Here is a 14,778-nt window from a genome sequence, read left to right as displayed (position 1 = left end):
TTTAGAATAGAATACAAAAAAATAGAAACGATTTTTAACATTTTGCAACCAATTCTGTGTTATGCTGCAAAGAAAAACAATTGTTTCTTTTATCAGTACCCGTTAACCATACGTCCCGTTCGATAAAACGGTATGTATGGTCACCGTACGTGTAAACGCGACTTTTTGATATACAGTCGAATCCCGTTATAACGAAATCCGTTCGTTATAACGAAATTCCATTATAAAGGAATTCCAGGTTTTTGCATTTTTCCTATGTAAACTTATCCGGGGATTAGAAAGTGTTCGTTGAAACGAGATTTTTTCACTATAACGGTATTAGTTAAAACGGGATTCGACTGGAGCTGTCATTCGGTTATCGTTATCAGAAACCTAGAATCCCGATTTGATCACATTAAGCGGCGTGAATTGTATTTTGGATTTATTGTAGCCACATATTCAAAAATATATTTTTTTACTTGAACTCTACGAACGATAAAACGGTTTAATAGTGACAAATACTTCGTCATGATGAAAAAAAAAAAGTCATTCAGAAACACACCCGGGAAGTGAGAAATAAAAATTTGGAATGGTTACGAAAACGAAAAATTTATATAAAAAAAATGTGATAAATGATCTATACACGCGAGAAAATGACTTTAGATAATGCTTTAAAGCAGAGTTTTTTCCTCCGAAGCATAAACATTATATCGTAAATCAAATTAGATCGCGAAATATTTCCACCGGAACAAAATTTATACTAGTTTCTTTATAAGTTTGAATTCCATTTTTTAAGGGGGAAAAATGGAATGTGTTATCTACGTATAAAATGGATCGTCAAATAAAATTGTTTTAAAGCGGATATTATGTATTATAAAAGCTCAACAGGGAAATGAAAATCTTCGAGTGTTTATTCCGACAGGAAGATGAACTTTATATTTTGCACTGAATGGCGACTTTTTCTTTATCTGCTTTCTTTTATTCGGTTTTCCTGGTTCTGAGAAACGAATTTAATAATTTATGGTTATGGAAAGACTACCTCGGAGGGTACGTGCATTAGTCAAGTTTCTGAGTTTTGTATCCGGCCCTAAATTTTTTGTTTCGCGTCGGATTTTGGCTTTGAACCTTAATCTAATTTGCCTTCATGGATCGTAAAAAAATGAAATTCGTTGCTTTCTTTGAATACGTATGCCTTGAGTGTTTTTTGGGGGGTTTTTTTTTGCAGAAAAATTTAAAATTTTAATATATATAATCAGCTGTATCATTATATAAGTTGTGCCAAAATGTTTGTCCTCTTGACTTTAGAAACTTACCGGGTGTCCAATAAATTCGCAAATAGTTTAAAAATTCATAAAAATAGGAGTTGGTTTATTTAACATGTTATTCGTTATTCTCACAAAGGATGTGGTTTTTTTTTTTCACAGAAAACAAAATTGTTCACGTTTTGTTGACAGAGGGCGCTGCACGAATGCAAAGAATTTCTTTCCTGAGCCTTTCTTCAAGTATTCAAATACAAGGCTACAACAGGCAAAATGCCCAACGAGGCAGTTGAAAAAAGGTGCCCATAACAAATATGGATGTCATATATTTCTAAAGTACAGCAGCCGAATTGAAAGTGCAACTATATAAACTAAAAACTATATGTACATGATAAAGTACACTGCCGATAAAAAAAATTACGGTTGCCTTATCTAAAAATGGATAGCTTCTCGATTTACCCCAACATGTTTATCGTATTTCTTTTTAAACGTGTGTTAATTGCGTTAGAACTCACAACCCCTGAGGGTAAGCTACACCTTTTATCCACTTTTTTTGCGACTCCACAACCTGCGGTTGTCCCTTCGCAGTCGGAACTGGTGTCCCCTTGTCAAAGCAGTCCACTGACGGCGTATTAATATTTCCTATCCATCCCGTTGAAATATTTAAAAACTTCGACTATGTAGCCCCGACACCTGCGTTCTTCCAATGCACGCGTATCTCTTCTCTGCAACCCCGTCAACAAAGTCTATATACCTTTCTGTAGGTAAGATACCCAAAACCTTACGGCATACTCCAGTCCAGGACGAACTAAGCCCCGGAAAAAGGAAGAATCACTTTAGGAGAGCCCGAAGAAACCTTTTAAAAATGAAACCGAACATTCTTTTCGATTTTTTTTTACCAACGCTTAAAACCTAAGCCTCTCTTCAATAAGAATATCCAGATTGGTGATCCTAGTTGCATCCGGATTAATAACACCATTCAATACTTAAGTGAAACGTGCGTTGTTCGAACCAAAATGAGTGACCATGCACCTGATTCATCAATCTCTTCTGTATCCGAAACGTTCATAAAGCTTCAGCTGGCGATTCGTGGCTGAAACACTTCCACCAATAGTGCTTTATCCACCAAAAAAAAATTTCATGTTTTCAAATGCAATATTAATTTAAATTTAAATTTTGATATTTAAAATTTTTTTTTTGTTTGCAAGTTCGCATTGACCTAAAAATCTCTACGCGTAGTACCTGCACACAAATGAAATTTTCTTGATGCTGGTTTTTAATTTAATAAGATTGTTTTATTATTGAGGCATGATTGTTAAAGCGTATTCAATCATTTATTATCCAACCGGTTTTATTTTACATTATTTTTTCGATTTATATAAATAAATGTATTCATTTTTATTTATTGCAGCAATTTTTATATACACATAATTTCTTTTTTATTTCGTCCAAACCATGAAGCTCTGTTAAGATATATGGTTATTAATCCAAAATTAGCAAAAAACGAGAATTAGCGAGAGTGAGTTTCATTAATCACATTTAATCATCATCTTTCGTGAAATTGTTTGAAACTGTGAAACGGTAATTGTATAATAAAATTATTTTTCTTCATATAATAGCGATTGCAGTATTTGTGTTTTACTCTTTTAACTTAATTTGAATTTTTGTAATTCAATAACGCATTCCTTCGCTTATACACTGCTCTAGATGGAATAATGTCATTACTGATTTTCACCAAAACATAATTCAAGCCTATGCTTCGTTCAAGGTACTACAAACTACACGCACCCAAAAAGCACATATGATGAAATTAAATTACATCCATTTTTTGTACACACAACTTTTAAAAACTGATTTCTTTTATCAATGTTACAAATTTTTTCGCTTATGTATCAGAAAATCAAACATAACAAATGATTGAAGAATCGATTTTGATCTTCATTAATAAAAATTTATTCTTCAAATTTAAGATTGTTTTTCTTTAATCCCACATTATGCTTTTTAGAAAAATTGCTTGTTCATTATATTGTTGTTAAAAAAAATAGCAGTTTCTTTTATAAAAGTTTGTCAGGGATTAAAATAGTGATAAGTCCAAAATGGTTATTACTATAATAAAAAAATACACAATATTTTGTGTTGATAGCTCATTAAAAACAATGTATGGGAATAGGGAAATTATTGTTACCAAAATTTATTTTTTAAATGAAACTTAAAGAAATATTTCAACACGTTTTCTTAGTTGTTTCCTCTCAATTATTTTCCACGGAATATAATTGTAGTAAGAGTTCCTTGGGAAAAAATTGTTAGCGCAAGAACTGTTTGAGAAATAACTTCTCAGTATCTATAAAAATGCCCTCTAAAATCTCTGAATTTATCTAGAAGCAACTAAGCGATCTATCTGCAAAATAGATGAAGTTGGAATTCCGAAAAAAGGAGAAAAACGAACCAGCATCCCTGCGATTTTTCCGATCCGAAAATCAAATCTACCTTGATTGAAATTTATCGAAAGATTTATTTGAATATATTCTTTCTGGAAAAGAAATCTATCACTAATAAATAAGCCCTCGCATCTGCATGAGTTTCATTGCCTATTCAATCTTAATTCCGATTTCAATATCTCAATTTTTATGTCTGGAATCTGTAGCAGATGGTTAGTATCGGAAATATTTCCAAGGATCAAGGTGAATAAATGTAAAAAAAATAATGAAATCGGATAATTATGCACATAAGTCTGAGCACAATTCCAAAAACTTCCGAACACAAAAAGAAATTCATAAATTGAATTTAGTTGGAGATGTGCTTCTCTCTCTCTCCGATTTGTTTGAGAAAATAATTATACTGTATGGATATTGTATGTTCGTTGTAGAGGTGCAATATTTATATTTCTGCAATATACGCGAACAACATTTCTCTCTTAAGCTGAATATCGATTTTATGTTTCGAACTTCTTTAATTAATTAAATTGAAAAAGTGTATATATATATATATTCAATTGATTAAATTTATATATGTCATGGTAAATGGGATAAATTCGGTTATTATGCATACTTACCAAGCATTTTGTAAGTTTGATAAATTTCACCAAATTAATCGCTTTTACCGGCAATTATGCCAATACCCAAGCATCGTCAATAAATTTAATATGTACATATTAAAAAGTTATCACTTTTACCAGCGATTACACATACGTAATAAGCAAGCGTCGCATCATTGGTAAACATGGTAAATCGTATTATATGATATCCTACATACGATAATTCATACATGTATTGTGTCATTATATCGAAGCACGATTGTAAAATTTGTTATCTGGTGAATATCTTTATTACGTGGTGAATTATATTACATCAGGATGCGACAATAATATATATTCATCACACATGCTTGACTCATTTGGAATTTTTTTCACATATATCAAATTCACCAGTCACATCAAAGGGCTATGCATAATCACAGATAAAGGCAATAAATTTCAAGTAGTATAGTATAGTATAGAACCGAGCACTCCCAGGCTCTGTCGCTTTTGCGATATAAGCTCATTGATCGTGAGATCGTGGGCGTGCCGGAAAAAACTCAAACCGGCAAGCCTGCCGGGAAAGAATACCCGGTTCGGACCAACATCCCGCCAACCCCCCAAGCAGCACAACCACACCCCCACACCCAAATCCCCAATCCCAGGGCACATCACCGCTCGACAAAGCCAGGACAGCACCGCGGGCGCGACTCCCCCTCAACCCCGACACCCTCGACAAGGCCCCAAATTTCAAGTATGTGTTTATCAAATTTACCAACGACGTTTGTGGTTATTATGCATAATCGCCGGTGAAGTGTAATTTTTATTTATCAAATTTACCAACGATGCTCGGGTATTTTTCATAATTTCCGAAAAAAATTATAATTTTTTTTTAGTATTTATCAAATTCGCCAACGACGCTCGGATATTATGAATATTCACCGGTAAAAGTGGTCTATTTATCAGACTTACAAGGCGATTGGTAACTATGCATAATAACTGGCTATTATGCCTAATAACCGATATATATCACATTTACCGTAAGATATACATTATCTAAATTTGGAAGACTTACATAATTTTCTTTTCCATGTTCAACCAATAAAAACTATTTAAATTTTTCTGATTCAATGAACAGAAAAAACATCGGCACAACTTACTTATCCCTCAACAGTATAAAAAATAATAGTAAGTTGCAACGGTGATAGACCGGAGCTGTTTTGATTTAGAAGAAGGGTAGGTCAATTTTATTACATTCCTGAGGCTACATTGTTTCTGCTATGTTATGAAACAAACTTTTTACCGGAAGCTCACATTTCAATTAATTACTCTACAAATATTATAATTGTCATTTAATTTCGTATACATGATAGTTGATGACCACAAAATTTGTCCAGTTTCAAATTTAAAAATAAACTCACTTTTTTTATTAGTTTGAGATCCAACTTTCCGTGTGAACCAGGGACTAAATGGAAGAGTAGATCGACCTTGCCCAAGAATATTAAGAAGTCACCAACGAATAAGGCAAATACACGAAATAATACAAAAAAAATTCCTAATGCAATTTCGACACACAGTGAGTGCCGTCTTCAGAGGAAAAAATATTTTACCACTAATCACACTGACTGAGGATCCCACTTGGATGTTGAATACCAAAGTTTTAGATATATTTCCTCTGAAGACGGCATCCACTGTGTGTCGAAATGCATTAGGAGTTGTTTTTTTTTGTATTTTTCGTGTATTTGTCTTATTCGTTGGTGACTTCCTAACAGAGACTAAATGTCGTGAAGACAGACAAAAACGCCCCTAAACAATTTTGGCGTGTATCAGATAATTCTTTGGTGTTTGGTCAGAATATGATATCTCCAAAAAATGGTTTTTTGATCTAAAAGTAAGTCTTGTTAATTATAACCGATTGGAAGTGGAATAAATGCACATATACGTGTACAGCTAAACAACATGCTGATGTATAATATTTCCATTTGTAGTTGTGTGTATGATTTATTTTTGATTTTTGAATGACAATGAATTGCTTATATCTCAAAAAATGTGATTTTGGAGTTATCATTATCATTTGCTGACCAAACACCACAGTATATTTCAGTATTCTTCACAAAAAAAAACATTGAGACTATTAGATTTTTATCGTTGATTGAGATAATAATTAAATCATCTTTACATTAAATGGCTCTGGCGATACTTTTTTCTTCTCTTGTATCCAATAATGACTACACGCTGAGAAAGACTTTCAAATCTTTAACATGCCGACTATTCTCAATAAAACAACGGACGTTTTCGGACAACCAAAGTACATAGACTCCGCTTATTGCCATCAATTTATTATTCACCTTCGCAAAGTTCGGTATCGAACCGAAATCATTACATGGGAAAAAGTTCGTTGAGTTATTAGGACTTCGATTTATGTGTTATCTTTTTTTTCCGTCAAAAGTTTTTTGTTTTGCATATTTAAACTAATGTTAAACCAGACTCATTTCCTTTCTCTCCCCCCCCCCCCCATAAGTTATCGTTACTGATCTAGAAGACTCTTTAGGAGGTCAGAATGTTCCCTTATATTGACAAAACTTTCCCTTCTCAGTTCACAATGTCCTAATCGAGCCGTAATAGTCGCTATGATACTTGTGCTTGTGAAGGCACAGAGCATAGCTAGCTAGAAGCGCCTCCACAAGCGCTTCTTTTCTAGATTGAAGGAGTGCTTCCCTTCAAGATTGAAGGCCACATGTGTACAGTAAAAACCCTTCTTTCAGTTCTTGATTAGTTTCATTCATCTGGCCGCATTCACAATTCCTCGGGTGGAGGACTTTCACAAAGGAATGTACAGAATGTACCGTCCGTTATGACAAGTATTGTACTTTGTAATATACATTAGGCAGCTCCATTATAACTCAGAATTTCTGAATTTAAAAAAAAAATTATTCTACTTTTACGTGGGGAGGAATCTTCTTTTACAACAATTGGGAAAAAATGCCCGTGATTTAACATTTTGAAATATGTTATGTAGGAAAGAAAAGCTGTGTTGTTAAGTTCGACCAAACGGAGCATATGGTCATCACTCACAACCGAGATTTTTTTCGCGGATATAGTTATCAATTAATTTTTGTTATCAGATACCCCGAGTTCCAATGTGACACACATTAAACGGTGTGTACTATATTGGGAATTTTCTGATACGATAGCGTTTTGCATCATAGAGATCAGCTGCCAACAAATGTTGTATCCGAAGATTTTTAATAACTGGTTGGTGAGAAGATGAATTTAAGAAAGAAAGAAAATTCAACTGCCCTTCCTGGGAATCGAACCCCCGTCCTCTCACTTGCCGATAGAGCACCCTTTTGCACTAGACAACAAAAGCAACGAATTTCAATCTTAGAGCTCGTTTCATTTCCTTAGAACTCGTGTTCTTTGAACGGAACCGTAAGTGGACGGTCGGATAAGTCGCAATCTGCAGACACTGTCAGCAATCGCGAACTTGGCCTGGGTTAGGTCCGACCGTCCATCTACTGTCCCGTTCATTTCACACGAGCTCTAAGGAAAGATTGGAATTCATTTCTTTCATTAGTCTAGTGGTCTAGCGGGTCTCACCTGGCAACTGAGAGGACGTGAACTCGATTCTCCGCGACGGCAATTGTGTTTTCTTTCTTTCCTAAATTCATCTTCGCATCAGCCAGTTGTTAAAAAAAGCTCCGTATGGAACGCGGGCAGTGACATCCTCCCCCCCTCGGAAATGTATCCACACTGCTTGAATCCTGCAATCATTCTTTTTTCATACTAACCTCACCATCAAGCAGAGACAGCATCTTGCCATATTTGATTTGCATAGCCGTGGCTAATGATTACTACGATCCGTAACAGTATTCGTCCAGTTAATAAGAAAAAATTTAAGTTCATTTCCATCGATTGTCAATTTCTTTTTTAAGCAGATTGCAAAGACATTATCAATCAATATCTCGAGTGTAAAAATTCATGGAATGCATTTAGAAATTCAAATAAATTCATTGACAATTTAATGAATCTTCATGTAGAAGTTAACACTGATGATTCATACAAAAATTAATTAAAATATTCCAGCTCTTCCGATAAACCTATTCTACAACAAAAGCAATTATATACAATCTACAGCAAATATACACAATTATATTTTTTCAATTATTTTAAGTGAAAACAATTTCTCAATTTCTTAAAACTATTTTCCTCTTTTATTCAGTATTATTTTTTATATATACTTATTGTAATTTACAGTTATATTTCTTAGCATAAATCAATTTCATATCATTCACTTTCATAAACTTTTCCGAGAACGAAATATTTTCACTGGGAATTCAATTTATGAGAGGAACTCTCAACTAATTAAAATTAACTGTTATAGTAATTTCAATATAAATTCATGAGGTATCAAAAAAGTATTAAAAATGTATGTTTTCAAAATTTCTTTTTCCGATTCTGACGTAAAATACTCAATTACGTGGTCTCTTTCAATTTTATCGAAATTTATTCCGCAGAATAAATTATTTTGCGAGAAAAAGTGAGGGATATCCATGCTTCTCTAATCTTGGGAATCTCTTAATGATTTACTGCTTGCTTAACATCAGATTTTCGTCAATCTATTTTTTTTTTAATAATTCGATTATATCTACAAAGAATGAAAAGTTTTGATTTTAGAAAAAACATTTATCAAGATCTTCTTTCTAAAAAATATTGAATTATGAATGATCTAATAAGAAATAGATATATATTAATAACTAGTGGCACATAATTATATAATATTGTACTAATGTGTCAATGGTTTGAACTAAATCATCAAGATTCATATAAGATTATGAAATTAAGTGAAAATCACGAAATATTATTAATTATCATTATAGTCCGTTTTAAAAATGCATGTGAATGGAATTTGTTATTGGTATATGATACAAATCTTTTACGTCAAATTTCTTTTTAGAAATGTTCGAATAAAAAAATTAAGAAAATCACGAAAAATATGTTACTTAGGTCTTCTATTTCACTGAAAATCATGACAAGTCACTGATGTAAATTCACACACTTTTTATGTAAAATATGCATTAATTATACTCTAAGGGACAACCATTTTTTTTTTGTTTGAAGCAAAATTATTATTATGAATCATCATGATAATGATATGACTATTAATTTACGTGATAATTTATAATAATATGTATTAACTTAAGTTTTTTGCATTTTTATTAACTACTACTACCACTTTTAAAACTTTAATTAACTTTAAAACTACATGCTTTTTTTTTAATCATCACAAGAAAAAAAGTCCGTTATAAAAAAATTTGTTGACTAAATCAGATTAGTATAATGCAAGTTTCCGTTACTTACCTTGTGCTTCCGCATCCGAATACAGGAAACATGACAGAGTAACAAATAAATATGTTTCACAGAATTTCATAATTTTGTTGCCTGTTCAAAAGCAGAAATGTATCACATTTACATTCACTAAATCATAACTTGAAGATGAAACTTTTGATAACTTTTCCTTCTCGGCGGTTTGGTCAGAGTCAGATGATACGCCAAACTATCCAAAATCCATCTGTAATATAAAAAAATGAAACTTTTCTGCTACAAAAAATTCTGGAAAAACCAACAACCTTCTTTCTCGGATGCCTGAAATAGTCTCTCATATGATTCTCTCCCGGAATTTTCCTCGTTTTCTAGAGTTAGTTTCGATTCATTTATCGCCAAGACTGGTGCCGCATTTGGCGTCGAAAAACACAGTGCCTCTTGTTTTTTTAATTGAACTAGTTTATTAAAAAGTGACCATTTTTTTTAAATTTAAATGGTGTCGTGAACCTTAAAGTCAATTTTTACTTATTTTAATGTATACATATGTGTCTACTAAAGGATAAAACTATAAATCCCAATTACAGACATGAATTGTAAACAGTTAGTCAAATAAGAATGAAGATTACAAATGAACATAAAAAGATATACTTATAATATGTTTAGATGAATCGAAAATGCCAAAATTAAAAGGCTATCATTACTATCGTTATATACTCTACAAAATTTTTCGATGACGCAATACTGCCCGATGTTTGTTCTAAAACACTTCGTAGTGAACAGCGTTGATGAGCGTGTGTTATATATTGCGGCACCAAGAAATTGATTCTGTAAAATATAAAAGCATAATCAATTCTACTGATGTCGCCTCCTGAAAGAATGAAAACGGCAAATAATCACGTCTCTGAATGTTGAAAAAAAGATACGTTGCAGAGATCATGTTTTACTACTATTACCAGCCTTTTTAAAATAAACAAAACGAAAAAAATTATCCTTGATTTTTGATTCAATGTTACTTATATGAGTTTATAAAAAAAGTTCCAAACAACAGCAGCATATTTCAATTTCGATCTTATAGCATTTGATAAAACAAAGAATCAATCGATATTTTTAAAATCCCAAAAAATAAAAATAACTGAAAAATGTCCCTTCTGACGCTAACAAAATGTGAAAAAGTTCGTATCAATCCGTCAATTTTTTCTACTGAAATCGAAAAAAATGAAATATAATATTAATCTGCACAAGAATAACCCTTCAAACGATATTTTCTCTGATATAGCAGTTTTTAATAAAACACAACTGCACCGAAGTTTCTGAAATTTTGTAAGAGTATTTATACAACATGTGTTAGTGAAATGTGAGCCTCGAACTTGGATATCTCACTGTTCATTAGAATTTTATGAGTTATTAGAATTTAAAGTTTGTGTGTGTGGAGGCGGGGGGTTGGAGAAAATGATAAATTTTTCAAGATGTAAAAATCAGACTTCAACATTTGTATATAACTACTACTCATTGGCCAATTGCCAGATCGGAGGTTCATATTTCATTTTACTAATATAAGACATGTTTATTAAATATATCTGCAAAATTTCAGAGATTTTCGTGCAGTTGTTTTTTTTTAAATCTTATATACTGACAAGCTCAAAAACTACAATCTGAGAAGATTGCATTCAAAATGTTTTTTCCCCCTTGATACACTATATACATATCACGTCATATAACATTCATTCAAGCTAGTGATGGGGAAAACTACGGCCCATGGGCCGGATGCGACCTTTTCGGAGGTTCTAACCGGGCCGACGCAGATTTTTAAATAATAGTGTAGAAATGTTCAATTCCGGTGTTTGAAAAAAAAATCATTTAAGAGGGTGACTTAAAAGGGTGTTTCATTTTCTTACAATACAAAATACAGCTGTGAGAATTTAAATATAAATTGATTTAAGGGGTCTCACTATTCTTTGGATTTGAAAAAGTCGAATTTTCAAAAATGACTTCAAAAAATATTTCACTTGATTGCAAATGAAATATTAAATTTCCGTGTCAATCCGTCAGTTTGTTTTTTCATAGTTAAGAAAGTCAAGAAAGAAATGCTGGATTACAGTGTAAACATATACTAGAAAAAACACTTTTTTCGCGATTTTCTCAGATTGCAGTTTTTGAGCTCATCCGTAAGATTTAAAGAAAACTACTGGCCCGAAAATTCTCAATTTTTGCAGGAAAATTTAGTCGCTATGTGTTAGTAGAACAGACCTCAGAGTTTGATATCTGACCATTTATTAGAATTTTATAAATTTTTAGAGTTTGAAAAATTTATATAAATTTCAAAAATCTAAATTCAACATTTTTTAAAATATACTTCCGAGCAGTCGATTGCTAAATCCGAGGCCTATTTTACTAACACATATCAACTAAACTTTACTGTTAAAATTTAGAATTTTTGGGGCAGTAGTTTTCTTTAAATCTTACGGATGAGCTCAAAAACTGCAATCTGAGAAAATCACGAAAAAAGTGTTTTTTCTAGTATACGTTTACATTGTAATCCAGTATTTCTTTCTTTAACTATGAAAAAACAAACTAAACGATTGACACGAAACTTTAAGTATTTCATTTGCAATTAAATGAAATATTTTTGAAGTCATTTTTGAAAATTCGACTTTTTCAAGTCCAAAGAGTAGTGAATCCCCTTAAATACGTTTGCATATACAAAAAATAGAACACGCGCTAATAAATATGCATAAAGTTTTTAAAATGTGTTTTTTTTATTTTCAGAATTGTAAATAATAAACTATTGTGTCTCATTTTGCATTGAAAGGAGGTATATGTACATTCTTTGGAGACTGCCACGTCTCTAATGAATGTAACATATCCCTCCACTTCACTTTCTAAGCCTAAAAATCCCAATTATTAGTCAATGTCAGAATATGTCCTTTTCTTGTCGATGTTATAAGAAAAGAAATTGACGGATAGAGAAACGAATTTTTTTTGCATTTGGTTTTCGTGAAAATGGAGTATTTTTCGGTCATTTTTGTAAAATAGATTTCAGGGGTCGTGACTATTGAACCCTTTAAAATGATTGGCAAAAAATAAATAGGCGAAATAATTTGCAGAATGGTGAAAAATAAATTGGCAAAATAATTCGCAGAATGGCAAAAAATAATAAAATTGGCAAAATAATTTGCAGAATGGCAAAAATTAATAAAATTGGTGAAATAATTTGCAGAATGGCAAAAAATAATAAAATTGGTGAAATAATTTGCAGAATGGCAAAAGATAAATGAGTAGGAAAAATGAAAAAAATTGAATAATATGGCAAAAAATAAATAAATAACAGATATAACTTGAAGACAGGCAAAAATAAATAAATTTCGGGAATAATTTGCGGCCGTGAAAATTTGCATAATGGCAAAAAATAAGTGAGAAGGAAAAATGAAAAAATTGAGGAATAGCAAAATAAATAAATAAATAAATGGGAGACATAGTTTGCGGACAGGCAAAAATAAATTTCAGGAATAATTTGCGGCCGTGAAAAAAAAAAGAATAACTATGAGAAATAACTAACGGACTGGCAAAATAATAATTGCAAAAAATAATTCGCAGTCCTGCTGACTAAAATAAAAGCCAATATAGAGACACTGTAATATTTAAAAACTAAATATAAAATTATGTATAGGCTAAATGAATGAGTCGAACTTTCTCACGGATTGGCACACAGGGCTTGAGTTATGAAGAAAGACTTCATTTTTTCAATATGTTTACATTGGATGAACGCAGGTGTCGAGGAGATATGATCGAAGTGTTAAAAATTTTCAATGGGATGGATAGGATGGACCATGAACTTTTAGTACACCGCCAATCGACTGCTTTTACAAGGGGACACCAGTATCGATTGGTGAGGGACAATGCAAGGTTATGGTGTCGCAGGGAATTTTTCTCCAATAGGGTTGTTAATAAATGGAATAGCTTACCCCCGGAGGTAGTAAATTGTAACACAATTGACACGTTTAAAAAGAAATACGATAAACATGTTGGGGTAAATCGAGAAGCTATCCATTCTTAGAATAAGACAACCATAAGTATTCTTTATGGGCATTGTATAATATTTTATCATGTGTATATATTGTTTGTAATTTGTGTTAATTACATTTTTAATTGGGTTGCTGTATTTTTGAAACATATGACAACCATATTTTTATGGGCATCTTTTTATCAGCCACCTCGTTGGGCATTTTGCCTGTTGTGGCGTTGTATTTGTATTTGTATTTGTATTTGTCTGTGGATCAGAACAAAAGAATGTATGAGAATAACTATGCATAATATATTTGATTTTCAAAAGACTATTCATCAAAAATTGCATTAGTAAAAATTGATTGAATTATTGAATTAAAAATTGATTGAAAGAATTATTTAAAAAAAAAACATTTTCCTCTCATGCCTATATTTTATACAAATTGTTATTAATTTAATAAATTTAAAAGACATTTCAGAAGCTGTTCAACATACAATCAACACAGAATATGTTTTGGTAAAGTTTTTTTTCCTCCTACTTAAAGCACAGCAATAAAATAAAATGACGCACTTTTAGCTGGACATTATACATATAACTACATATAAATTTGAATACAGTTTAAAATTCATGACGAAATTGCACAAAAACGTGGGAAACAAGCATCGGGTACAGAAATATATATACACACACACACATAGTTTTTCTTGCTAAATGTGTTCCATTTAGAAAACAGGATGGAAAAATTCGTAAATTTTATTCTCATAAGAGATTTTAAACGTAAAAAAACAAAAGCACGTCTTGATCTAAGTTTAAACTTCATCAAATAAAACTTTTTCCTCGGATAGGAATATAATGCCAATTTTCAAAAAAAAGAAAAAAAGGTTCTTTTTGCAAGAATAAAATTTTCCTCTTTTATAAGAAATGGATTTTCTCGTGACTTTATGTAAGTTTTACGGATTTTCGATATAAAATCTTGTTTATTCTATCCATTCTTCATTTTAAATTAACATTTTAAAACATGCCGTAAAATGAAAGATAACACTTTCTTTGCATGAAACAAAAACATTATATTTTTTTAAATAAACAAAATTAAATTAAATCTGTTTCTGAGAATTAAATTGTAAGACAAACTTCTAGGGAAGAATTAATCTTTTTCTCTTTTTTTTTCAGATCATGTATTTGAATTAAAGCGTCAAGTT

General features: G+C 31.6%; 1 protein-coding gene across 1 annotated transcript in view; it reads right to left on the bottom strand.

Annotated features, from left to right (window-relative positions):
* Window positions 1–9,882, bottom strand: part of LOC149082520 (alkaline phosphatase, tissue-nonspecific isozyme-like) — a 63,304-nt gene extending 53,422 nt beyond the window's left edge. Inside the window, exon 1 of the mRNA XM_089235774.1 lies at window positions 9,613–9,882. Coding sequence (XP_089091900.1) covers window positions 9,613–9,682 — 70 coding nt within the window. The 5' untranslated portion in view covers window positions 9,683–9,882. The remainder of the gene's footprint in view (window positions 1–9,612) is intronic.
* Between the last annotated feature and the right edge of the window lie 4,896 nt (window positions 9,883–14,778).

This window comes from Pholcus phalangioides, unplaced genomic scaffold (assembly GCF_987345545.1).
Source record: "Pholcus phalangioides strain wild (caught in Gottingen) unplaced genomic scaffold, Ppha-v1.0 ptg000009l_1, whole genome shotgun sequence".
Classification (NCBI taxonomy): Eukaryota; Metazoa; Arthropoda; class Arachnida; order Araneae; family Pholcidae; genus Pholcus; species Pholcus phalangioides.
This window is presented reverse-complemented; position numbering and strand designations above follow the sequence as displayed.